Source organism: Triticum dicoccoides, chromosome 4A, assembly GCF_002162155.2.
Source record: "Triticum dicoccoides isolate Atlit2015 ecotype Zavitan chromosome 4A, WEW_v2.0, whole genome shotgun sequence".
Taxonomy (NCBI): Eukaryota; Viridiplantae; Streptophyta; class Magnoliopsida; order Poales; family Poaceae; genus Triticum; species Triticum dicoccoides.
This window is the reverse complement of record NC_041386.1, coordinates 663075867-663098223: the sequence shown is the minus strand read 5'-3', so window position 1 is coordinate 663098223 and position 22357 is coordinate 663075867. Positions and strand designations below refer to the sequence as shown.

The 22357-nt window shown below is 40.8% G+C and overlaps 1 protein-coding gene across 1 annotated transcript; it reads right to left on the bottom strand.

Annotated features, from left to right (window-relative positions):
• Window positions 1-18116: 18116 nt before the first annotated feature.
• LOC119289623 (putative B3 domain-containing protein Os08g0325100) lies at window positions 18117-21648 on the bottom strand. Its single transcript, XM_037568908.1, has 7 exons — window positions 21613-21648; window positions 20826-20955; window positions 20209-20525; window positions 20005-20131; window positions 19037-19550; window positions 18694-18947; window positions 18117-18538 (listed from the first exon to the last, which is right to left on the bottom strand). Exons 2-7 carry the CDS (start codon window positions 20937-20939, stop codon window positions 18290-18292), a joined length of 1575 nt encoding a protein of 524 aa, XP_037424805.1. The 5' UTR covers window positions 20940-20955; window positions 21613-21648; the 3' UTR covers window positions 18117-18289.
• Between the last annotated feature and the right edge of the window lie 709 nt (window positions 21649-22357).

Below are 22357 nucleotides of genomic sequence, written 5' to 3'. Positions count from 1 at the left end.
TCCTAATTGGAATAGGGGAGGGGGAGCGCCCCGCTTTCCTTCTCCTCTTCCCTCTCCCTTCCCCTTTTCCCCCTCCATGAGAAGGAAAAAAGAGGGGGGCGAATCCTACTAGGACTAGGAGTCCTATTAGGACTCCCCCTCCTTGGCGTGCCCCTTGTGGCTGGCCTCCTCCCCTCCTCCTTTATATACGGGGGCAAGGGGGCACCCCAAAGCACATCAATTTTTTAGCCGTGTGCGGTGCCCCCCTCCACCGTTTACTCCTCCGGTCATATTGTCGTAGTGCTTAGGCAAAGCCCTGCGTGGATCACTTCACCAACACCATCATCACGCCGTCGTGCTGACGGAACTCATCCACTCCTTCGTGCCTCTACTGGATCAAGAGTTTGAGGGACGTCATCGAGATGAATGTGTGCAGTACTCAGAGGTGTCGTACGTTCCGTACTTGATCGGTTGATTCGAGAAGACGTTCAACTACATCAACCGCGTTAAGTTAATGCTTCCGCTTTCGGTCTACGAGGGTACGTGGAGACACTCTCCCCTCTCGTTGCTATGCATCTCCTAGATAGATCTTGCGTGAGCGTAGGAACTTTTTGGAAATTGCATGCTACGTTTCCCAACAGTGGCATCCGAGCCAGATCTATGTGTAGATGATATGCATGGGTAGAACACAAAGAGTTGTGGGTGGTGATCGTCATACTGCTTACCACCAATGTCTTATTTTGATTCAGCGGTACTGTTGGATGAAGCGGCCCGGACCAACCTTACATGACCGTGTTCATGAGACCGGTTCCATCGACGGACAAGCAACTAGTTTTGCCTAAAGGTGGCTGGCGGGTGTCTGTTTCTCCAACTTTAGTTGAATCCAATTTGACTGCGGCTGGTCCTTGTGAAGGTTAAAATAGCAAACTTGATAAATCACCGTTGTGGTTTTTGTGCCGTAGGAATGTACAGTTCATGCTAGCAGCCCATAGCAGCCACGTAAAACTTGCAACAAACAAAGTAGAGGACGTCGAACTTGTTTTTGCAGGGCATGTTGCAATGTGATATGGTCAAGACATGATGTGATATAAAGATTGATGTATGAGATGATCATGTTTTGTAAAAGTTATCAGCAACTGGCAGGAGTCATATGTTTGTCGCTTTATTGTATGAAATACAAGCGCTATGTAATTGCTTTACTTTATCACTAAGCAGTAGCGATAGTCGTAGAAGAAATGGTTGGCGAGACGACCACGACGCTATGATGGACATCAAGGTGTCAAGTCGGTGACGATGGAGATCATGGCGTTGCTTCGATGATGGAGATCAAAAGCACAAGATGATGATGGCCATATCATGTCACATATTTTGATTGCATGTGATGTTTATCTTTTATGCATCTTATTTTGCTTATTATGGCAGTAGCATTATAAGATGATCCCTCACTAAAATTTCAAGGTAAAAGTGTTCTCCCCGAGTATGCACCGTTGCGAAAATTCTTCGTGCTGAGACACCACGTGATGATCGGGTGTGATAAGCTCTACGTTAAAATACAACACGTGCAAGCCATATTTGCACATGCGGAATACTCGGGTTAAACTTGACGAGCCTAGCATATACAGATATGACCTCGGAACGCTGGAGACCGAAAGGTCGAACGTGAATCATATAGTAGATATGATCAACATAGTGATGTTCACCATTGAAGACTACTCCATCTCGCATGATGATCGGACATGGTTTAGTTGATTTGGATCACGTATCATTTAGATAACTATAGGGATGTCTATCTAAGTGGGAGTTTTCTGAAGTCATATGATTAATTGAACTTAATTTATCATGAACTTAGTCCTAATAGTTTTTTGCATATCTATGTTGTAGATCAATGTCCCGTGCTACCGTTCCTTTGAATTTTAATGCGTTCCTAGAGAAAGCTAAGTTGAAAGATGATGGAAGCAACTACACGGACAGCGTCCGTAACTTGAGGATTATCCTCATTGCTGCACAGAAGAATTATGTCCTTGATGCACCGATAGGTCTACCACCTGCGCCAGCAACTATAGACATTGTGAACGGCTAGCAGCAGCGTGTTGATGACTACTCGTTAGTTCAGTGTGCCATGATTTACGGCTTAGAATCGGGACTTCAAAGACGTTTTGAACGCCATTGACCATATGATGTGTTCCGGGAGTTGAAGTTAATATTTCAAGCAAATGCCCGAGTTGAGAGATATGAAGTCTCCGCCAAGTTCTATAGCTGCAAGATGGAGGAGAATAGTTCTGTTAGTGAGCACATACTCAGATTGTCTGGGTACCATAATCACTTGACTCAGCTGGGAGTTAACCTTCCAGATGATTGTGTCATTGACAGAGTTCTTCAATCACTGTCACCAATCTACAAAGGCTTCGTGATGAACTACAATATGCAAGGGAAGGAAAAGACTATTCCCGAGCTATTCGCGATGCTAAAGGCCACGGAGGTAGAAATCAAGAAGGATCATCAAGTGTTGATGGTTAACAAGACCACTAGTTTCAAGAAAAAGGGCAAGGGTAAAAATAAGGGGAACTTCAAGAAGACTGACAAGCAAGTTGTTACTCCCGGGAAGAAACTCAAAGTTGGACCCAAGCCTGAAACTGAGTGCTTCCACTGCAAAGGGACTGGTCACTGGAAGCAGAACTGCCCCAAGTATTTGGCGGATAAGAAGGATGGCAAGGTGAACAAAGGTATATTTGATATACATGTTATTGATGTGTACCTTACTAATTCTCATAGTAGTGCGTGGGTATTTGATACCGGTTCGGTTGCTCATATTTGTAACTCGAAGCAGGGACTACAGATTAAATGAAGATTGCCTAAGGAAGAGGTGATGGTGCGCGTCGGAAATAGTTCCAAGGTTGATGTGATCGCCGTCGGCACGCTACCTCTACATCTACCTTCAGGATTAGTTTTAGACCTGAATAATTGTTATTTGGTGCCAGCGTTGAGCATGAACATTATATATGGATCTTGTTTAGTGCGAGACGATTATTCATTTAAACCAGAGAATAATGGTTGTTCTATTTATATGAGTAATATCTCTTATGGTCATGCACCCTTGAAGAGTGGTCGATTTCTGTTGAATCTTGATCATGATGATACACATATTCATAATATTGATGCCAAAAGATGTGAAGTTGATAATGATAGTGCAACTTATTTGTGGCACTGCTGTTTGGGTCATATCGGAGTAAAGCACATGAAGAAACTCCATAAAGATGGACTTTTAGAATCACTTGATTATGAATCATTTGGTACTTGCGAACCGTGCCTTATGGGCAAGATGACTAAAATTCTGTTCTCCAGAATAATGGAACGAGCTAGTGACTTATTGGAAATAATACATATTGATGTATGCGGTCCAATGAGTATTGATGCTCGTGGCGGGTATTGTTATTTTCTAATCTTCACAGATGATTTGAGCATATATGGGTATATCTACTTAATGAAACACAAGTCTGAAACATTTGAAAAGTTCAAAGAATTTCAGAATGAAGTGGAGAATCATCGTAATGAGAAAATAAAGTTTCTAAGATCTGGTCGTGGAGGAGAATATTTGAGTTACGAGTTTGGCCTTCATTTAAAACAATGTGGAATATTTTCACAGCTCATGCCACCTGGAACACCACAGCGTAGTGGTGTGTCCAAACGTCATAACCGCACTTTATTCGATATGGTGCGATCTATGGTGTCTCTCACCGATTTACCACTATCGTTTTGGGGTTATGCATTAGAGACAACTGCATTCACTTTAAATTAGGCACCGACAAAGTCCGTTGAGACGACACCGTATGAACTGTGGTTTGGTAGCAAACCTAAGCTGTCGTTTCTTAAAGTTTGGGGATGCGATGCCTATGTCAAAAGGCTTCAGCCCGATAAGCTCGAACCCAAATGGAGAAATGTGTGTTCATAGGATACCCTAAGGAAACAATTGGGTACACCTTCTGCCACAAGTCCGAAGGCAAGATTTTTGTTGCTAAGAACGGAACCTTTCTAGAGAAGGAGTTTCTCTCGAAAGAAGTGAGTGGGAGGAAAGTAGAACTTGATGAGGTAATTGTACCTGCTCTCAATTTGAAAGTAGCATGCTACCTCTTGAGCTTGCATTGGTTTCCCCTTGAAGAGGACAGGGTGATGCAACAAAGTAGCATAAGTATTTCCCTCAGTTTTGAGAACCAAGGTATCAATCCAGTAGGACACAACGCACAAGTCACTAAATACCTGCACAAACAATCAACAATGTGCACCCAACGCAATAAAGGGGTTGTCAATCCCTTCACGGTCACTTGCAAAAGTGAGATCTGATAGAGATAGATAAACGGTAAAGTAAATATTTTTTGGTATTTTTGGTTTATAGATCGGAAACTAGTAAGATGTAAACGAGATTAAATAATATGGAAAAGAGATTCAATATAATGGAAAAGAGACCCGAGGGCCATAGGTTTCACTAGTGGCTTCTCTTAAGATAGCAAATATTATGGTGGGTGAACAAATTACTGCCGAGAAATTGATAGAAAAGCGCATAGTTATGATGATATCTAAGGCAGTTATCATGAACATAGGCATCACGTCTGTGTCAAGTAGACCGACTCCTGCCTGCATCTACTACTAATACTCCACACATCGACCGCTATCCATCATGAATCTAGAGTATTAAGTTCATAAATAATGGAGTAATGCATTAAGTAAGATGACATGATGTAGAGGAATTAACTCAAACAATATGATGAAAACCCCATCTTTTTATCCTCGATGGCAACAATACAATACGTGCCTTGCTGCCCCTACTGTCAACGGGAAAGGACACCTCAAGATTGAACCCAAAGCTAAGCACTTCTCACATTGAAAGAAAGATCAATCTAGTAGGCCAAACTAAACCAATAATTCGAAGAGACTTGCAAAGATATCAAATCATGCATATAAGAATTCAGAGAAGAACCAAATAATATTCATATATAATCTGATCATAAATCCACAATTCATCGGATCTCGGCAAACACACCGCAAAAGAATATTACATCGAATAGATCTCCCAGAAAGGAGAACATGGTATTGAGAATCAAAGAGAGAGAAGAATCCATCTAGCTAATAACTATGGACCCGAAGGTCTGTGGTAAACTACTCACGCTTCATCAGAGAGGTAATGGTCTTGATGTATAAGCCCTCCGTGATCGAATCCCCTTCCAGCAGGATGTCGGAAAAGGTCCCTAAATGGGTTCTCACGGGTATAGAAGGTTGCGGCGGTGGAAAAGTGGTTTCGTGGCTCTCTTAGATGTTTTCAAGGTATAAGAGTATATATAGGCGAAGGAACTAGGTCAGGGGAGCTACGAGGGGCCCACGAGGGTGGGGGGCGCGCCCTACCCCCCTGGGTGCGCCCTCCTGCCTCGTGGCCGCCTTGTTGCCTCTCCGACTTCATCTCCAAGTCTTCTGGTTTGCTTTCGGTCCAAGAAAGATCATCGTGAAGGTTTCATTCCGTTTGGACTCCGTTTGGTATTCCTTTTCTGCCAAACTCTAGAATAGGCAAAAAAACAGAAACTGGCACTAGGCCCTCGGTTAATAGGTTAGTCCCAAAAATAATATAAAATATCATATGAATTCCTATTAAACATCCAAAACAGATAATATAATAGCATGGAACAATCAAAAATTATAGATACATTGGAGACGTATCAAGCATCCCCAAGCTTAATTCCTGCTCGTCCTCAAGTAGGTAAATGATAAAAACAGAATTTTTGATGTGGAATGCTACCTAACATATTTATCCATGTAATTTTCTTTATTGTGGCATGAATGTTCGGATCCAAAATATTCAAAACAAAAGTTTAATATTGACATGAAAATTATAATACTTCAAGCATACTAACAAGGAAAATATGTCTTCTCAAAATAACATGGCCAAAGAAAGCTCATCCCTACAAAATCATATAGTTTAGCTATGCTCCATCTTCGTCACACAAAATATTCAAATCATGCACAACCCCGGTTTCAGCCAAGCAATTGTTTCATACTTTAGTATTCTCAAACCTTTTCAACTTTCACGCAATACATGAGCGTAAGCCATGGACATAGCACTATAGGTGGAATAGAATGGTGGTTGTGGAGAAGACAAAAAACAGGAGATAGTCTCACATCAACTAGGCGTATCAATGGGTATGGAGATGCCCATCAATAGATATCAATGTGAGTGAGTAGGGATTGCCATGCAACGGATGCACTAGAGCTATGAGTGTATGAAAGCTCAAAAAGAAACTAAGTGGGTGTGCATCCAACTTGCTTGCTCATGAAGACCTAGGGCATTTGAGGAAGCCCGTCGTTGGAATATACAAGCCAAGTTCTATAATGTAAAATTCCCACTAGTATATGAAAATGACAAAATAAGAGACTCTCTATCATGAAGATCATGGTGCTAATTTGAAGCACAAGTGTGGAAAAAGGATAGTAAGATTGTCCCTTCTCTCTTTTTCTCTCATTTTTTTTATTGCCTTCTTTGGCCTCTTTTTCTATTGGCTTCTTTGGCCTCTCTTTTTTCCTCACATGGGACAATGCTCTAAGAATGATGATCATCACACTTCTATTTACTTACAACTCAAGAATTCCAACTCGATACTTAGAACAAAATATGACTCTATGTGAATGCCTCTGGCGGTGTGCCGGGATGTGCAATGAATCAAGAGTGACATGTATGAAAGAATTATGAAATGCGGCTTTGCCACAAATACGATGTCAACTACATGATCATCCAAAGTAATATGACAATAATGAAGCGTGTCATAATAAAAGGAATGGCAGAAAGTTGCATGGCAATATATCTAGGAATGTCTATGAAAATGCCATAATAGGTAGGTATGGTGGCTATTTTGAGGAAGGTAAATGGTGGGTGTATGGTACCGGCGGAAGTTGCGCGGTACAAGAGAGGCTAGCAATAGTGGAAGGGTGAGAGTGTGTATAATCCATGGACTCAACATTAGTCATAAAGATACATACTTATTGCAAAAATCTACAAGTCATCAAAACCAAGCACTATGTGAATGCTCCTAGGGGAAGGGTTGGTAGGATTTAACCAACGCGCGATCCCGACCTCCACACAAAGGATGACAATCAAAGAGATACCTCATTCTTAAAATTTGTTACACAATGGTTACCATACGTGCATGCTACGAGACTCACAAACCTCAACAAAAGTATTTCTAAAATTCACAATTACTCCACTAGCATGACTCTAATATCACCATCGCCATATCTCAAAACTATCATAAGGAATCAAACTTCTCATAGTATTCAATGCACTTTATATGAAAGTTTTTATTATATCCATCTTGGATGCCCATCATATTAGACTAGTTTTATAATCCAAGCAAATTACCATGTTGTTCGAAAATACTCTCAGAATAATATAAGTGAAGCATGAGAGTTCAACAATTGCTATAAAATAAATCCACCATCGTGCTCTAAAAAGATATAAGTGAAGCACTAGAGCAATATTGCCTAGCTCAAAAGATATAAGTGAAGCAAATAGAGTATTCTAATAAATCACGATTCATGCATGTCTCTCCCAAAAGGTGTGTACAGCACGGATGATTGTGGTAAACTAAAAAGAAAAGACTCAAATCATACAAGACGCTCCAAGCAAAACACATATCATGTGGTGAATAAAAATATAGCCTCAAGTAAAGTTACCGATAGACGAAGACGAAAGAGGGGATGCCTTTCGGGGCATCCCCAAGCTTAGGCTTTTCTTTGTCCTTGAATATTACCTTGGGGTGACATGGGAATCCCCAAGCTTAGGCTCTTGCCACTCCTTATTCCATAGTCCATCAAATCCTTATCCAAAACTTGAAAACTTCACAACACAAAACTCGACAGAAAATCTCGTGAGCTCCGTTAGTATAAGAAAACAAATCACCACTTTAAGGTACTATTGAAAACTCATTCTTTATTTATATTGGTGTAATATCTACTGTATTCCAACTTCTCCATGGTTCATACCCCCCGATACTACCCATAGATTCATCAAAATAAGCAAACAACAGGCGAAAAACAGAATGTGTCAAAAAAAGATCAGTCTGTAGTAATCTATAACTCTCGAATACTTATGTAACTCCGCAAATTCTGAACTAAATTGGTGGATGTGAGTAATTCCTCTATTAATCTTCTGCAAAAATCATTAACTCAAAATCACTCTTTTGTTAAAAATGACAAATAATCTCGTGAGCGCAAAAGTTTCTGTTTTTCAGCAAGATCAAATCAACTTTCACCCAAGTCTTCCCGAAGGTTCTACTTGGCACAAGCACTAATTAAAACATGAAACCACATCTAACCAGAGGCTAGATGAATTATTTATTACTAAACAGGAGCAAAAAGCAAAGAACAAAAATAAAATTGGGTTGCCTCTCAACAAGCGCTATCGTTTAACGCCCCTAGCTAGGCATAAAAACGTGAATAGATCTAGGTATTGCCATATTTGGTATGCAATCCATAAGTGGATCTCATAATAGATTCATAAGGCAATTCAATTTTCTTCCTAGGAAAGTGTTCCATGCCTTTCTTTAACGGAAATTGGAATCTAAGATTTCCTTCTTTCATATCAATAATTGCACCAATTGTTCTAAGGAAAGGTCTACCAAGAATAATAGGACATGTAGGATTGCAATCTATATCAAGAACAATGAAATCTACAGGCACATAATTCCTATTTTCAACAATAAGAACATCATTAATCCTTCACATAGGTCTTTTAATAGTGGAATCCGCAAGATGCAAATTCAAAGAACAATCATCAAATTCATGAAAACCTAACACATCACACAAAGTTTTTGGAATCGTGGAAACACTAGCACCCAAATCACACAAAGCATACATTCATAATCTTTAATCTTAATCTTAGTAGGTTCCCAGTCATCATAAAGTTTTCTAGGGATAGAAACTTCTAGTTCAAGCTTTTCTTCAAAAGATTGCATCATAGCATCAATGATATGTTTAGTAAAAGCTTTGTTTTGATTATAAGCATGAGGAGAATTTATCATGGATTGCAACAAGGAAATACAACCTATTAAAGAACAATTATAATAATTAAATTCCTTGAAATCTAAAAGAGTGGGTTCATTGTTACTTAAGTCTTGACCTCTCCAATCCCACTTTTATCAATTTTTGCATCTAGATCTAAAAACTCTGAATCATTGGGTCGCCTTTTAACCAAAGTTGACTCATCTCTAGTCCCATCTTTATCAAGATTCATATTGGAAAACAAATATTTAATATGAGTCACATAAATCACTTTTAGATCTTCGTCATTATCTTGAAAACTAGAAGAACATGCTTTTACAAACCAATCTTTTTTGCACGCATCTTAGCGGTTCTTTCTTTGCACTCATCAATGGAAATTCTCATGGATTTGAGAGACTCATTGATATCATGATTAGGTGGGATAGATCTAAGTTTCAAATAATCAACATCAAGAGAGATTCTATCCACGTTCCTAGCTAAATCACCAATCTTGAGAACTTTTTCTTCAATCAAAGCATTGAAATTCTTTTGCGAACTCATAAATTCTTTAACAATATTCTCAAAGTAAGAGGGAATCTTATTAAAAAATTACATAAGAGTTGTTATAGGAATTACCATAATTATTAGAGGAATTACTAGGAAATGACCTAGGATTAAAATTGCCTCTATACGCATTGTTACCAAAATTGTTCCTACCAACAAAGTTCACATCCATAGATTCATTATTATTCTCAATCAAAGTGGACAAAGGCATATCATTAGGATCAGAAGAAACACTTTTACTAACAAATAATTTCATAAGTTCATCCATCTTTCCACTCAAAACATTAATCTCTTCAACCGCATGAACCTTTTTACTAGTGGATCTTTCGCTGTGCCATTGAGAATAATTAACCATAATATTATCTAGGAGCTTAGTAGCCTCTCCTAAAGTGATTTCCATAAAAGTACCTCCCGCGGCCAAATCTAAAAGATTTCTAGAAGCAAAATTCAATCTGGCATATATTTTTTGTATAAGCATCCACAAATTCAAACCATGTGTAGGGCAATTACGTATCATCAATTTCATCCTCTCCCAAGATTGTGCAACATGCTCATGATCAAGTTGCTTAAAATTCATAATATCGTTCCTAAGGGAGATGATCTTAGCGGGAGGAAATTACTTAGAGATGAAAGCATCTTTACACTTATTCCATGAATCAATACTATTTTTGGGCAAAGACAAAAACAAAGTTTCAGCATGATCTCTAAGAGCAAACGGAAATAGATTAAATTTAACAATATCATTATCCACATCTTTCTTATTTTGCATATCGCACAAATCAACGAAATTGTTTAGAAGCGGCACTAATTTCACAAGATTCAGCATTAGTAGTGGGAGCAATCGTAGTGCTAATAAAATCATTATTGTTGGTATTGGAAAAATCACACAATTTAGTATTATCTTGAGCCATTGTGACAAAGCAATCAATCCAACACACAAGCACACAAGAAGCAAGCGAAAATCGTTTTGAAAAGAGACGAACGAAAGAGGGGTGAAGAAAAGGCAAAGGTTTTCGAAAATCATTTTAGAAGTGGGGGAGAGGAAAATGAGAGGCGAATGGCGAATAATGTAATGCAAGGGAGAAGAGTTTATGATGGGTACCTGGTATGGCTTGACTTGATGTAGCTCTCCCCAACAACGGCGCCATAAATTGGCAAGTTGACGGGAGACAAATCTTGACTTGACTTGGTGTAAATCTCCGTGGCAAAGGCGCCAGAAATCCTTCTTGCTACCTCTTGAGCTTGCGTTGGTTTTCCCTTAAAGAGGAAACGGTGATGCAGCAAAGTAGCATAAGTATTTCCCTCAGTTTTGAGAACTAAGGTATCAATCCAGTAGGGGACAACGCACAAGTCACTGAATACCTGCACGAACAATCAACAACTTGCACCCAACGTGATAAAGGGGTTGTCAATCCCTTCACGGTCACTTGCAAAAGTGAGATCTGATAGAGATAGATAAACATTAAAGTAAATATTTTTGGTATTTTTGGTTTATAGATCGGAAATAAGTAAGATGTAAACAAGATTAAATAATATGGAAAAGAGATTCAATATAATGGAAAAGAGACCCTGGGGCATAGTTTTCACTAGTGGCTTCTCTCAAGATAGCAAACACTACGGTGGGTGAACAAATTACCGCCGTGCAATTGATAGAAAAGCGCATAGTTATGATGATATCTAAGGCAATGAAAATGAACATAGGCATCATGTCCGTGTCAAGTAGACCGACTCCTGCCTGCATCTACTACTATTACTCCACATATCAACCGCTATCCAGCATGCATCTAGAGTATTAAGTTCATAGAGAACGGAGTAACGCATTAAGTAAAATGACATGATGTAGAGGAATTAACTCAAACAATATGATGAAACCCCCATCTTTTTATCCTCGATGGCAACAATACAATACGTGCCTTGCTGCCCCTACTGTCATTGGGAAAGGACACCGCAAGATTGAACCCAAAGCTAAGCACTTCTCCCATTGCAAGAAAGATCAATCTAGTAGGCCAAACTAAACCAATAATTCGAAGAGACTTGCAAAGATATCAAATCATACATATAAGAATTCAGAGAAGAACAAAATAATATTCATAGATAATCTGATCATAAATCCATAATTCATCAGATCTCGGCAAATAGACCACAAAAGAATATTACATCGAATAGATCTCCAAGAACATCGAGGATAACATGGTATTGAGAATCAAAGAGAGAGAGGAAACCATCTAGCTAATAACTATGGACCCAAAGGTTTGTGGTAAACTACTCATGCTTCATCGGAGAGGTAATGGTGTTGATGTTGAAGCCCTCCATGATCGAATCCCCCTCCGGCACGATGCCGAAAAAGGTACCTAGATGGGATCTCATGGGTACCGAAGGTTGCGGCGGTGGAAAAGTGGTTTCATGGCTATCCTGGATGTTTTCAGGGTATAAGAGTATATATAGGCGAAGGAACTAGGCCATGGGAGCTACGAGGGGGCCATGAGGGTGGGGGCGCGCCTTCCTGCCTCTTGGCCGCCTCGTTGCCTCTCCTACTTCATCTCCAAGTCTTCTGGTTTGCTTTCGGTCCAAGAAAGATCATCGCTAAGGTTTCATTCCGTTTGGACCCCCTTTGGTATTCCTTTTCTGCGAAACTCTAAAATAGGCAAAAAAATATCCAAAACAGATAACATAATAGCATGGAACAATCAAAAATTATAGATAGATTGGAGACATATCATAGCTCATCCGAGAAATCAGTCCCCGTGATGCCTACACCAACTGGAGAAGAAGCTAATGATAAAGATCATGAAACTATAGATCAAGTTGCTACAGAACCTCGTAGGTCTGGCATAGCATGATCCGCACCAGAGTGGTACGGTAATCCTGTTCTAGAGGTCATGTTATTTGACCATAATGAACCTACGAACTATGAAGAAGCTATGATGAGCCCAGATTACGATAAATGGCCTGAGACCATGAAATCTGAGATAGGATCCATGTATGAGAACAAAGTGTGGACTTTGGTGGATATGCTCGATGATCGGCGACCCATAGAGAATAAATGAATCTTCAAGAAGAAGACTGATGCTGATGGTAATGTTATTATCTATAAAGCTCGACTTGTTTCAAAGGCTTTTCGACAAGTTCAAGGAGTGGACTACGATGAGACTTCCTCACTCGTAGCAATGCTTAAGTCTATCCGGAAAATGTTAGCAATTGCTGCATTTTATGATTATGAAATCTGGCAAATGGATGTCAAAACTACATTCCTTAATGGATTTCTTAAAGAAGAGTTGTATATGATGCAACCAGAAGGTTTTGTCGATCCTAAAGGTGCTAACAAAGTGTGCAAGCTCCAGCGATCTGTTTATGGACTGGTGCAAGCATCTCGGAGTTGGAATATACGCTTTGATGAGGTGATCAAAGCATATGGTTTTATACAGACTTTTGGAGAAGCCTGTATTACAACAAAGTGAGTGGGAGCTCTATAGGATTTCTAATATTATATGTGCATGACATATTGTTGATTGGAAATGATGTAGAATTTTTGAATAGCATAAAAGGATACTTGAATAAGAGTTTTTCAATGAAAGACCTCGGTGAAGCTGCTTATATATTGGCATCAAGATCTATAGAGATAGATCAAGATGCTTGATAGGACTTTCACAAAGCACATACCTTGATAAAGTTTTGAAGAAGTCCAAAATGGATCAGTCAAAGAAAGAGTTCTTGCCTATGTTACAAGGTGTGAAGTTGAGTCAGACTCAATTCCTGACCACTGCAGAAGATAGAGAGAAAATGAAAATCATTCCCTATGCTTCAGCCATATGTTTTATCACGTATGCTATGTTGTGTACCAGACCTGATGTGTGTCTTGCTATAAGTTTACTGGGGAGGTACCAAAGTAATCCAGGAGAGGATCACTGGACAGCGGTCAAGGACATCCTAAAGTACCTGAAAAGGACTAGGGATATGTTTCTCGTTTATGGAGGTGACAAAGAGCTTGCCATAAGTGGTTATGTCGATGCTAGCTTTGACACTGATCCGGATGACTCTAAATCCCAATCCGGATACGTATTTTTATTGAATGGTGGAGCTGTCAGTTGGTGCAGTTCCAAGCAGAGCATCGTGGCTTGATCTACGTGTGAAGCGGACTACATAGTTGCTTCAGAAGCAGCAAATGAAGGAGCCTGGATGAAGGAGTTCATATACGATCTAAGTGTAATACCTAGTGCATCGGGTCCAATGAAAATCTTTTGTGACAATACTAGAGCAATTGCCTTGGCAAAGGAATCCAGATTTCACAAAAAGACCAAACACATCAAGAGACGCTTCAACTCCATCGGAGATTTGGTCAAGGAGGGATACATAAAGATTTGCAAAATACATACGGATCTGAATGTTGCAGACCCTTGACTAAGACTCTTCCACGAGCAAAACATGATCAGCACCCGGACTCCATGGGTGTTAGATTCATTACAATGTAATCTAGATTATTGACTCTAGTGCAAGTGGGAGACTGAAGGAAATATGCCCTAGAGGCAATAATAAAGTTTTTATTTTATATTTCCTTATTTATGATAAATGTTTATTATTCATGCTAGAATTGTATTAACCGGAAACTTGATACATGTGTGAATACATAGACAAAACTACGTGTCCCTAGAATGCCTCTACTAGACTAGCTCGTTGATCAAAGATGGTTAAGTTTCCTAGCCATGGACATGAGTTGTCATTTTATAAATGGGATCACATCATTAGTAGAATGATGTGATGGACAAGACCCATCTGTTAGCTTAGCATTATGATCGTTCAGCTTTATTGTTACTGATTTCTTTGTGTCAAATATATATTCCTCCGACTATGAGATTATGCAACTCCCGGATACCGGAGGAATGCCTTGTGTGCTATCAAATGTCACAATGTAACTGGGTGATTATAAAGATGCCCTACAGGTATCTGCGAAGATGTTTGTTGGTTTGGCATAGATCGAGCTTAAGATTTGTCACTCCGAGTATCGGAGAGTATCTCTGGGCCCTCTCAGTAATGCACATCATATGAAGCCTTGCAAGCAATTTGACTAATGAGTTAGTTCAGGGATGATGCACTAAGGAACGAGTAAAGAGACTTGCCGGTAACGAGATTGAACTAGGTATGAGGATACCGACGATCGAATCTCGGGCAAGTAACATATCAATGACAAAGGGAATAACGTATGTTGACATTGCGTTTCGACCGATAAAAATCTTCGTAGAATATGTGAGAACCAATATGAGCATCCAGGTTCCACTATTGGTTATTGACCGGAGAGGTGTCTCGGTCATGTCTACATAGTTCTCGAACCCGTAGGGTCCGCACGCTTAACGTTCGATGACGATATGTATTATATGAGTTATGTGTTTTGGTGGCCGAAGATTGTGCGGAGTCCCAGATGAGATCGCGGACATGACGAGGAGTCTCGAAATGGTCGAGAGGTAAAGATTGATATATTGGTCGATAGTATTTGGACACCGGAATGGTTTCAGAAACATTCGGATATTTTTCGGAGTACCGGGAGGTTACCGGAACACCCCCCACCCCACCCCACCCCGGGGAATTGTTGGTCCTACATGGGCCATAGGGGAGAGGGGAGGCAGCCCACAAGGGGTGGCCGCGCCAACCTTCCATGGGGAGTCCGAATTCGACTAGGGGAGGGGGGGGCGCCCCCCTTTCCTTCTCCTCTTCCCTCTCCCTTCCCCTTTCCCCCCTCCATGAGAAGGAAAAAAAGGGGGACCGAATCCTACTAGGACTAGGAGTCCTAGTATGACTTCCCCCCTCCTTGGTGCGCCCCTTGTGGCCGGCCTCCTCCCCTCCTCCTTTATATACGGGGGCAAGGGGGGCACCCCAAAGCACATCAATTGTTTAGCTGTGTGCGGTGCCCCCCTCCACCGTTTACTCCTCCGGTCATATTGTCGTAGTGCTTAGGCGAAGCCCTGCGTGGATCACTTCACCAACACCGTCATCACACTATTTTGCTGACGGAACTCATCGACTCCTTCTTGCCTCTACTGGATCAAGAGTTCGAGGGACATCATCGAGTTGAACGTGTGCAGAACTCAGAGGTGCCGTACGTTCGGTACTTGATCGGTTGATTCGAGAAGACGTTCGACTACATCAACCGCGGGAAGTTAACACTTCCGCTTTCGGTCTACGATGGTACGTGGACACACTCTCCCCTCTCGTTGCTATGCATCTCCAAGATAGATCTTGCATGAGCATAGGATTTTTTTTGAAATTGCATGCTAGTTTCCCAACGGATACCCATGGTGACAATGGGGTGTTCTGTTGATTCACTTGATATATGTCTTGACAATCGACTTGCGGATTCCCGCGGTGACATTAGGGTAATCTAGGCATAGAGGTTGATGCATGTTTTCGTCCTGCTTTCTCCGGTAGAAACTTTGGGGTACTCTTTGAAGTTCTTTCTGTTGGATGGAATATTATGAATGTGAAGTTGTTTGATGCATATCGTATAATTGACTCATGGATACTTGTGATGACATTGGAGTATTTAGGTGACGTTAGAGTTGATTGATGCGTATCATATGGTGTTATTTTAGTACGAACTTAGGGCTGTTTGTGACACTTATAGGAATAGCTCAATAGATTGATCGGAAAGGATAACTTTGAGGTGGTTTACTACCTACAACAATTTCTTCTTATGCTCTCCTCTATTGATAAGAACTTTGGAGTGTTTGTTTGTTGCACATTGAGGGGTGGTGATATGATTCAATTATGTTAGCATTGTTCAGAGATTGCACTAGTGGAAGTATAAACCCTAGGCCTTGTTTCCAAGCATTGCAATACCCGTTTGTGCTCCATTTTATCACTTGCTACCTTGCTGTTTTTATATGTTAGATTACAAAAACCTATATCTACTATCATACTACACTTGTATCACCATCTCTTCGCCGAACTAGTGCACTTATATAATTTACTATTGTATTTGGTGTGTTGGGGACACAAGAGATTTCTTGTATTTGATTGCAGGGTTGTTTGAGAGAGACCATCTTCATCCTATGCCTCCCACGGATTGATAAACCTTAAGTCATCCATTTGAGGGAAATTTGTTGTTGTCCTACAAAACTCTGCGCTTGGAGGCCCAACATGAGTCTACAAGAATAAGTTGTGTAGTAGACATAAGGCACATCAGGCCGCTGCCCTAGTCATGAGGCCAAAATACTTCACACTATAGAACTTACTGTAAAATAATACTACAACATGATGCTTCAAGATGGCCCGAGGCCCGATGTGGGCTTCACTCTGCCACACGGCACCAGAATGGTCCTAACCATCCAACCACTTGTTGGTTAAGCATAGATGTTTTGCATTGCAAGTATAGAACATCATTGGTACAAAATATAAGGGTTGCAGACTTGCAGTAAGAAGTTGAAGCTATCACTCAGCAAAGAGAAATTGTATCATATTCTTCCTAATGAGGAGGTACAATTTTCTAATATAAGAAACTCAAATTATTCAATGGTGCTACAATATATGACAACCTGGCATACCTTCATCATTAATAAAAATTGTTAATACTTATTAGGGCATGTTAATGAACATTGGCCAGCATCTTGGCATATATACCTGAAGCATTCTATCAAGATGAAAGTTCACATTCAGATATCATTCTCTACACACATTAGTGCATTCACAAGCGTTGATTAGGTAGGCTCGGCCAATGATAGACGATCAATAAGCGGCTTTGTTGAGTTCCTTAGTCAGAGTTGATCTCGTAGAGCTCATGCACATATCAGACAATGTCTCGATCAAGTACCAAAGCAAACTACATGGCACCCAAATAGTGCTATTTTTTATATTATTTCATTACAGTCCTTTCTTGGACAACTCAGTGTGTATCGGGAGGAAGCACCAACAATTATGCACGATTATGTTGAGGTGACATATTTATCCGCTACCCCAGTGCTCCATGCAAGGACTAAGCACATAGAGGTGGATTTTACTCTGTCAGAGCACACGTGGCACACTGGCACGTAAAGCTTTGGAAATCGGATTCATTTCTTGCAAGATCAGCTAGATGATAGTCTATCTAAGCCGATGAGTGGTGGGCGTAGAACAACCAAGAGCATTGTTTCACAATCCTAGACTTTTATAAGGTTGTGTTGAGGGTAGAGTTAGATATAATAAGTTCTAGTTTGAATTATGATCCCATGCTAACACGATTCGTGTTGTGAACTTGTGATAGGCTGTCAGGAAAAAAATGTGTTGTATCTGTCATGATTGTAACCCTAGATATCTCCTCTACTGGTGATCTCTTGACCTGCAAGTTTGCTTGGCAATATAAAGCATGACCAACATCACGATAAGATGTTTGGATCCAACTCATTGTTCCATCTAAACTTTCAGGGGGTAATGAAAGATTCCATTTTCTTAAAAAAAATTGGGAAAACGGAACCTGATAGACCTAATTTGAAGGAAGGGAGTCCAAAATCCAATGAACATAAATTCAACACAACACAATTACATTACTTATTCAGTCTTGCATCAAAAGTATGCATCATTCATCATTATGCGAGTTAAGTAGTAGTCAACTAATTAACAAGGAATCAGTTATCCTTGTAAGAAAAGTAGAAAACTTCACAGACAATTCACTAACTAACACAACTTCAATACTGCCCTCACCAACGATTCACTAACCAACAGCAAATTAAATGAAAGCACTATCACCAACACAAAAGCATTAGCAGTATCAATCAACATTGGCATCATTTGCAGGGATGACATAGACCACCATGGTACTCTGATTGCTCAGTAGTTCAAAGAGGCAGATATCACCCATCTTCAGGTTGTTGGCTTGCGCAAACTGTTTCCATCCATGTTTGAGCTTTTTGTCGCCACGGTTGTTTGGAAACCGCACTTGCCACTTCACACCAAGCAGCTCAAGATGCATCCGTGCCTCCTCTCCAAGATACTTCTGAGCATAGTAGTTGGGGAAAGTCTGCTTACAGATTTGAACAAAAGAGTTACTTGATAATGGCATGAATCAGTCTATGTAGAATAACATGTCAACTGCTTCCTACAGGTATTGGTTTACACTTCACACAGACACCTACATGATCGAAGTAGATCACACATTAGAAAAATGGAACTCACCAGAAAGAATGGTGACTCCACATTGCACTTGTACATCACAGCAACAAAGATGAGGATCTTTGACTCAAGAGATTGGACCTTCTGTTTCACCACGTCCTTTTGAGCTGAAGTTAGCTTGGTCTTGTGTGCGGTAATGTAGCCGTCCCTCAACTGCTCCTTCTGAGATGAAGATATCTTAGCCTTCCTCTTGACAATGTTGCTGGAAACGGGCACATCACGTACTCCATGGCCATGTTCAGAGGATAAAGAACCTCCTGTGCAAAGCAAAAGAGAACTACTGAATATAGACAGCTATAAAAATATGAGAATTATTTGCAAGGGAAGATATATCTATAATATTAACTGAGACCAGATGACTCGAAGGGGGGAGTATTTATTGCAGCCCTGCTGCCTTGACATGACTTGTCCATTTCCAGTTGGGCACGCCACTGCCCTTCGGTTGGCGGTGATTCCAATAGGAGCCCATTCACTATGATAAATGGCTGCCTTTGCATAGGCCGAGGAAGAAAATGGGAACTTTTCACTATATCAGTACTGCAGGGACGCCTTCCTTGAACAGGAGGCGGAACAGGGTCTACAATAACCGATAATGCCTTCTCGCAGCCATGTTTATCGAATATTATGACACTAAATTGGGAGTTGCCATTGTATATGAGTACTATGGTGTCACCCGTCTGTAGCCCAAAGGTTTCGATGAACTTCCCCCATCCCACTGAAAAGACAAGCTTTTGATTATAGCAAGTGTCTAGTTTGTTCTCGGCGACTCCAATTTTGTAGCTGCGACGATTTTGTGTTTCAAGTTTGATCTCTCTTGGGAACTCGCTCTTGAAACGCTCAAGAATTCCTTCTGGGATGATCTGGAGAAAAAGAACCAATATTTTTTTAGTTTGAATGGATTCTAAACAGGATAAAAAAAGATGATCTCTAAAATCAAAGCCTATTTGACGGTTCGGTATCCCACTACATAACATATAGCAAGGAAAATACAGAAGGCTTGTATAGACTATAGTATCAAAGGAAAAATGTGAAAACCAAAAAGCCTGGTATCTTTGAATATGAGGAAACTTTGTGCAAACTAGCATACCTGAATTAATGTGCTACCATGCTGGACTCAATCCAAGCAGCAAATTAATAGCAGACATGGAGCAAATTTTGAAAAAAGTACATATAGTTTGTGCATGTCTCCAAAGTCTACAGCAATAAATATATCCACATAATTTAAACTAAAAGTAGAAAATCATTGGTCTATGAAAGAAAACAACAAATTTACTGACAAAAGGGAGTTGGCAATATATCTGAATATGAATTTACCATCTCATATTGAAAATCGCCCATCATAAGCATCAAGAAATATTTATTTTCATTATCCAAGTCTGCGTAGTGATATTCAAGCCAGTTGTTGCATCTTCCACATTGCACATCCATCTTTTCAGAAGACCTGCAGTGCAAAAGCCATTTGAATTGAAATTTTGTACCAGGAAATGAAGCCGTGAATAATAAAGACTAGCACTTCACCCGATTTCATGCGCCTCGTTGCCCCTGTCTTGGACACGAGGTATAAAAGGATCCAGAACAGCCGATGAGGCCTTTTCACGACCAAGTTTATCAAAGATTATGACATTAAACTGACTGTTTCCTTTGTATCTGAACATTAAGAGATCACCAATCTGTAGATCATAGTTTGCAACAAATTGCCTCCAACCCACTGTAAAGATACGCTTTTCTTGGATCTTGGCGACCACAACAGCGTGACTGTCACCATTTCGGGTTTCTAGCTTGATCTCCCCTAGGATTTCCCTTTTGAAACGCTGCACAAGTTCTTCTGGGATTACCTACAGGAAGAAATAACAACAACAACAAAAGTTTGGTCAGACTGTTTATTCGCAAGATCCAAAAGACACTAGCTATAATCATGTTGTATATATGCATTGATTTTATGTAAACTAACTACTTTAATTTTCCAATATCATTTTGGTACTCTATATAGAATAGTCCGCCTCTCAACGAACGCATAAAAAAATGGCACTGGTCTTACCAAAAACTACTCTGGATAGATAGTAGAAACATCACTGGTCTAGTGGTCTTACAAAAAAAAATGGCACGATAAGAATGGAACTGTATTCAAGTGTTACCATCTCATCTCGGAAATCACCAATCATAAGCACCAAGAAATATTTCTTCTCATCATCCAAATTTCTGTAGTAATACTCATCCCGCCGTATGCAGCTTTCACAAGACGTGCACATCCCGTTAGAGTAGGCCCTGCATCGAGTGCAAAATTTGTTTGCAGTGATATATTGTACTAGCCAGGACATGAATGAAGCAATGCACGATAAAAAAGACGCGTATAGTACTCCATCCGTAAACAAATATAAGAGTGTTTAGATCATTAAAGTAGTGATCTAGACACTCTTATATTTCTTTACAGAGAGAGTAGTATTATATACTTGGCCCGGTTTCATGTACTCCTAAATGCGAATCCGGCAGGAATTCTTTCTCAAAAAAAAAAAAGCGAATCCGGCCGGAATTTTGCATCGAACGTATTTATACGGCCGGCAAGGAAAATCACGAGAGATTTCTCCTGCCGCTTGTCCCGATGAGCTGTCTCGCCCACTGGTCCCTGCCTCCCCTCTGCCTGTCAACTGAAATCCCGACGTGGTGACCAGCAGAAACCCCCCGATGATCACCGGCGCCGCCTGCGGCCGATTCTCCGGCGTGTCGCACAGCTCCCTCGACCTCATCGGGAGCGCGCGCAGAGACGGCGTGGCCACCGGCATCACCACAATGACGCATAGATGTACTACTACTTGCATTGACGTTACTCATAGAAAGGGATATGCGGTGTTGAATCAAGAATCACGCCAAGATCCAAGAGAAGCAAAATCATCTGGGCGGTGTGTGCTGCGATTCGATTCTTACCTCGGTTCTCCTTCCAGTTGGCTTCCGCTGGTGTGGAGGACGCTGAGCGGTGTGCATGCGCTCCTCCATCGGTACTTTCGTAGCCGGGAGAAATCCCTACACGACCGGGTCTGTTGCCTGGTCAGTAGTTGCCACGTGCCTTCACTAGTCACAGATCGCCTCCGCCCGCCCCGTGAGCCATGTCATCCCCTTTTGAGAAGAGACCCACCGATCTCATGTCCAGCCATGGCTTCTGCTCCCTAGCACGCCGCGAATGGAACAAATGATTACAGTTAGTACATGATGATTAATTAATGGGTTAATTAATTACCAGTTGGTCCTCGACGGTTGTAGTAGTTGTACGTACCACAGTCCACAGATCGAGGAGATAGCAGACGCGACTCCATAACCCATAACCATGAATGAAGATTATATATGATCATGCGATTGAGGAGGTGCAAGATGCAACAAATTAAACGCTGGAGTTTAGATTCCACATGCATAGATCCATCGTAAACAACGTCTTCCGGAAGACCATTGTCTCCAACGCTACTTGCGCACGGTGCACTGCTCCTTATGAGGATATCGCGCATATTTTCCTTCAGCATCCTCACTCTGTGGCAGTGTGGTCAGCTCTCCAACTCCCCATGCCGACCTCCATCGACGCTACTTGGGACATCGCCATCACGCTTGATCTCGACCAGGAGGTTTGGCACTCTTTGGCGCTCACCATCCTTTGGAAGATTTGGGACTCCAGGAACTCTCT

Coding starts and splice junctions, on each gene's coding strand:
- LOC119289623 (XM_037568908.1), bottom strand. CDS start 20,939: ATGTGCACGTCTTGTGAAAGCTGCATACGGCGGGATGAGTATTACTAC. Junction 20,132..20,208: donor AACGAGGCGCATGAAATCGG/GTGAAGTGCTAG, acceptor TTTGCACTGCAG/GTCTTCTGAAAAGATGGATG. Junction 18,539..18,693: donor TGGAGTCACCATTCTTTCTG/GTGAGTTCCATT, acceptor ATCTGTAAGCAG/ACTTTCCCCAACTACTATGC.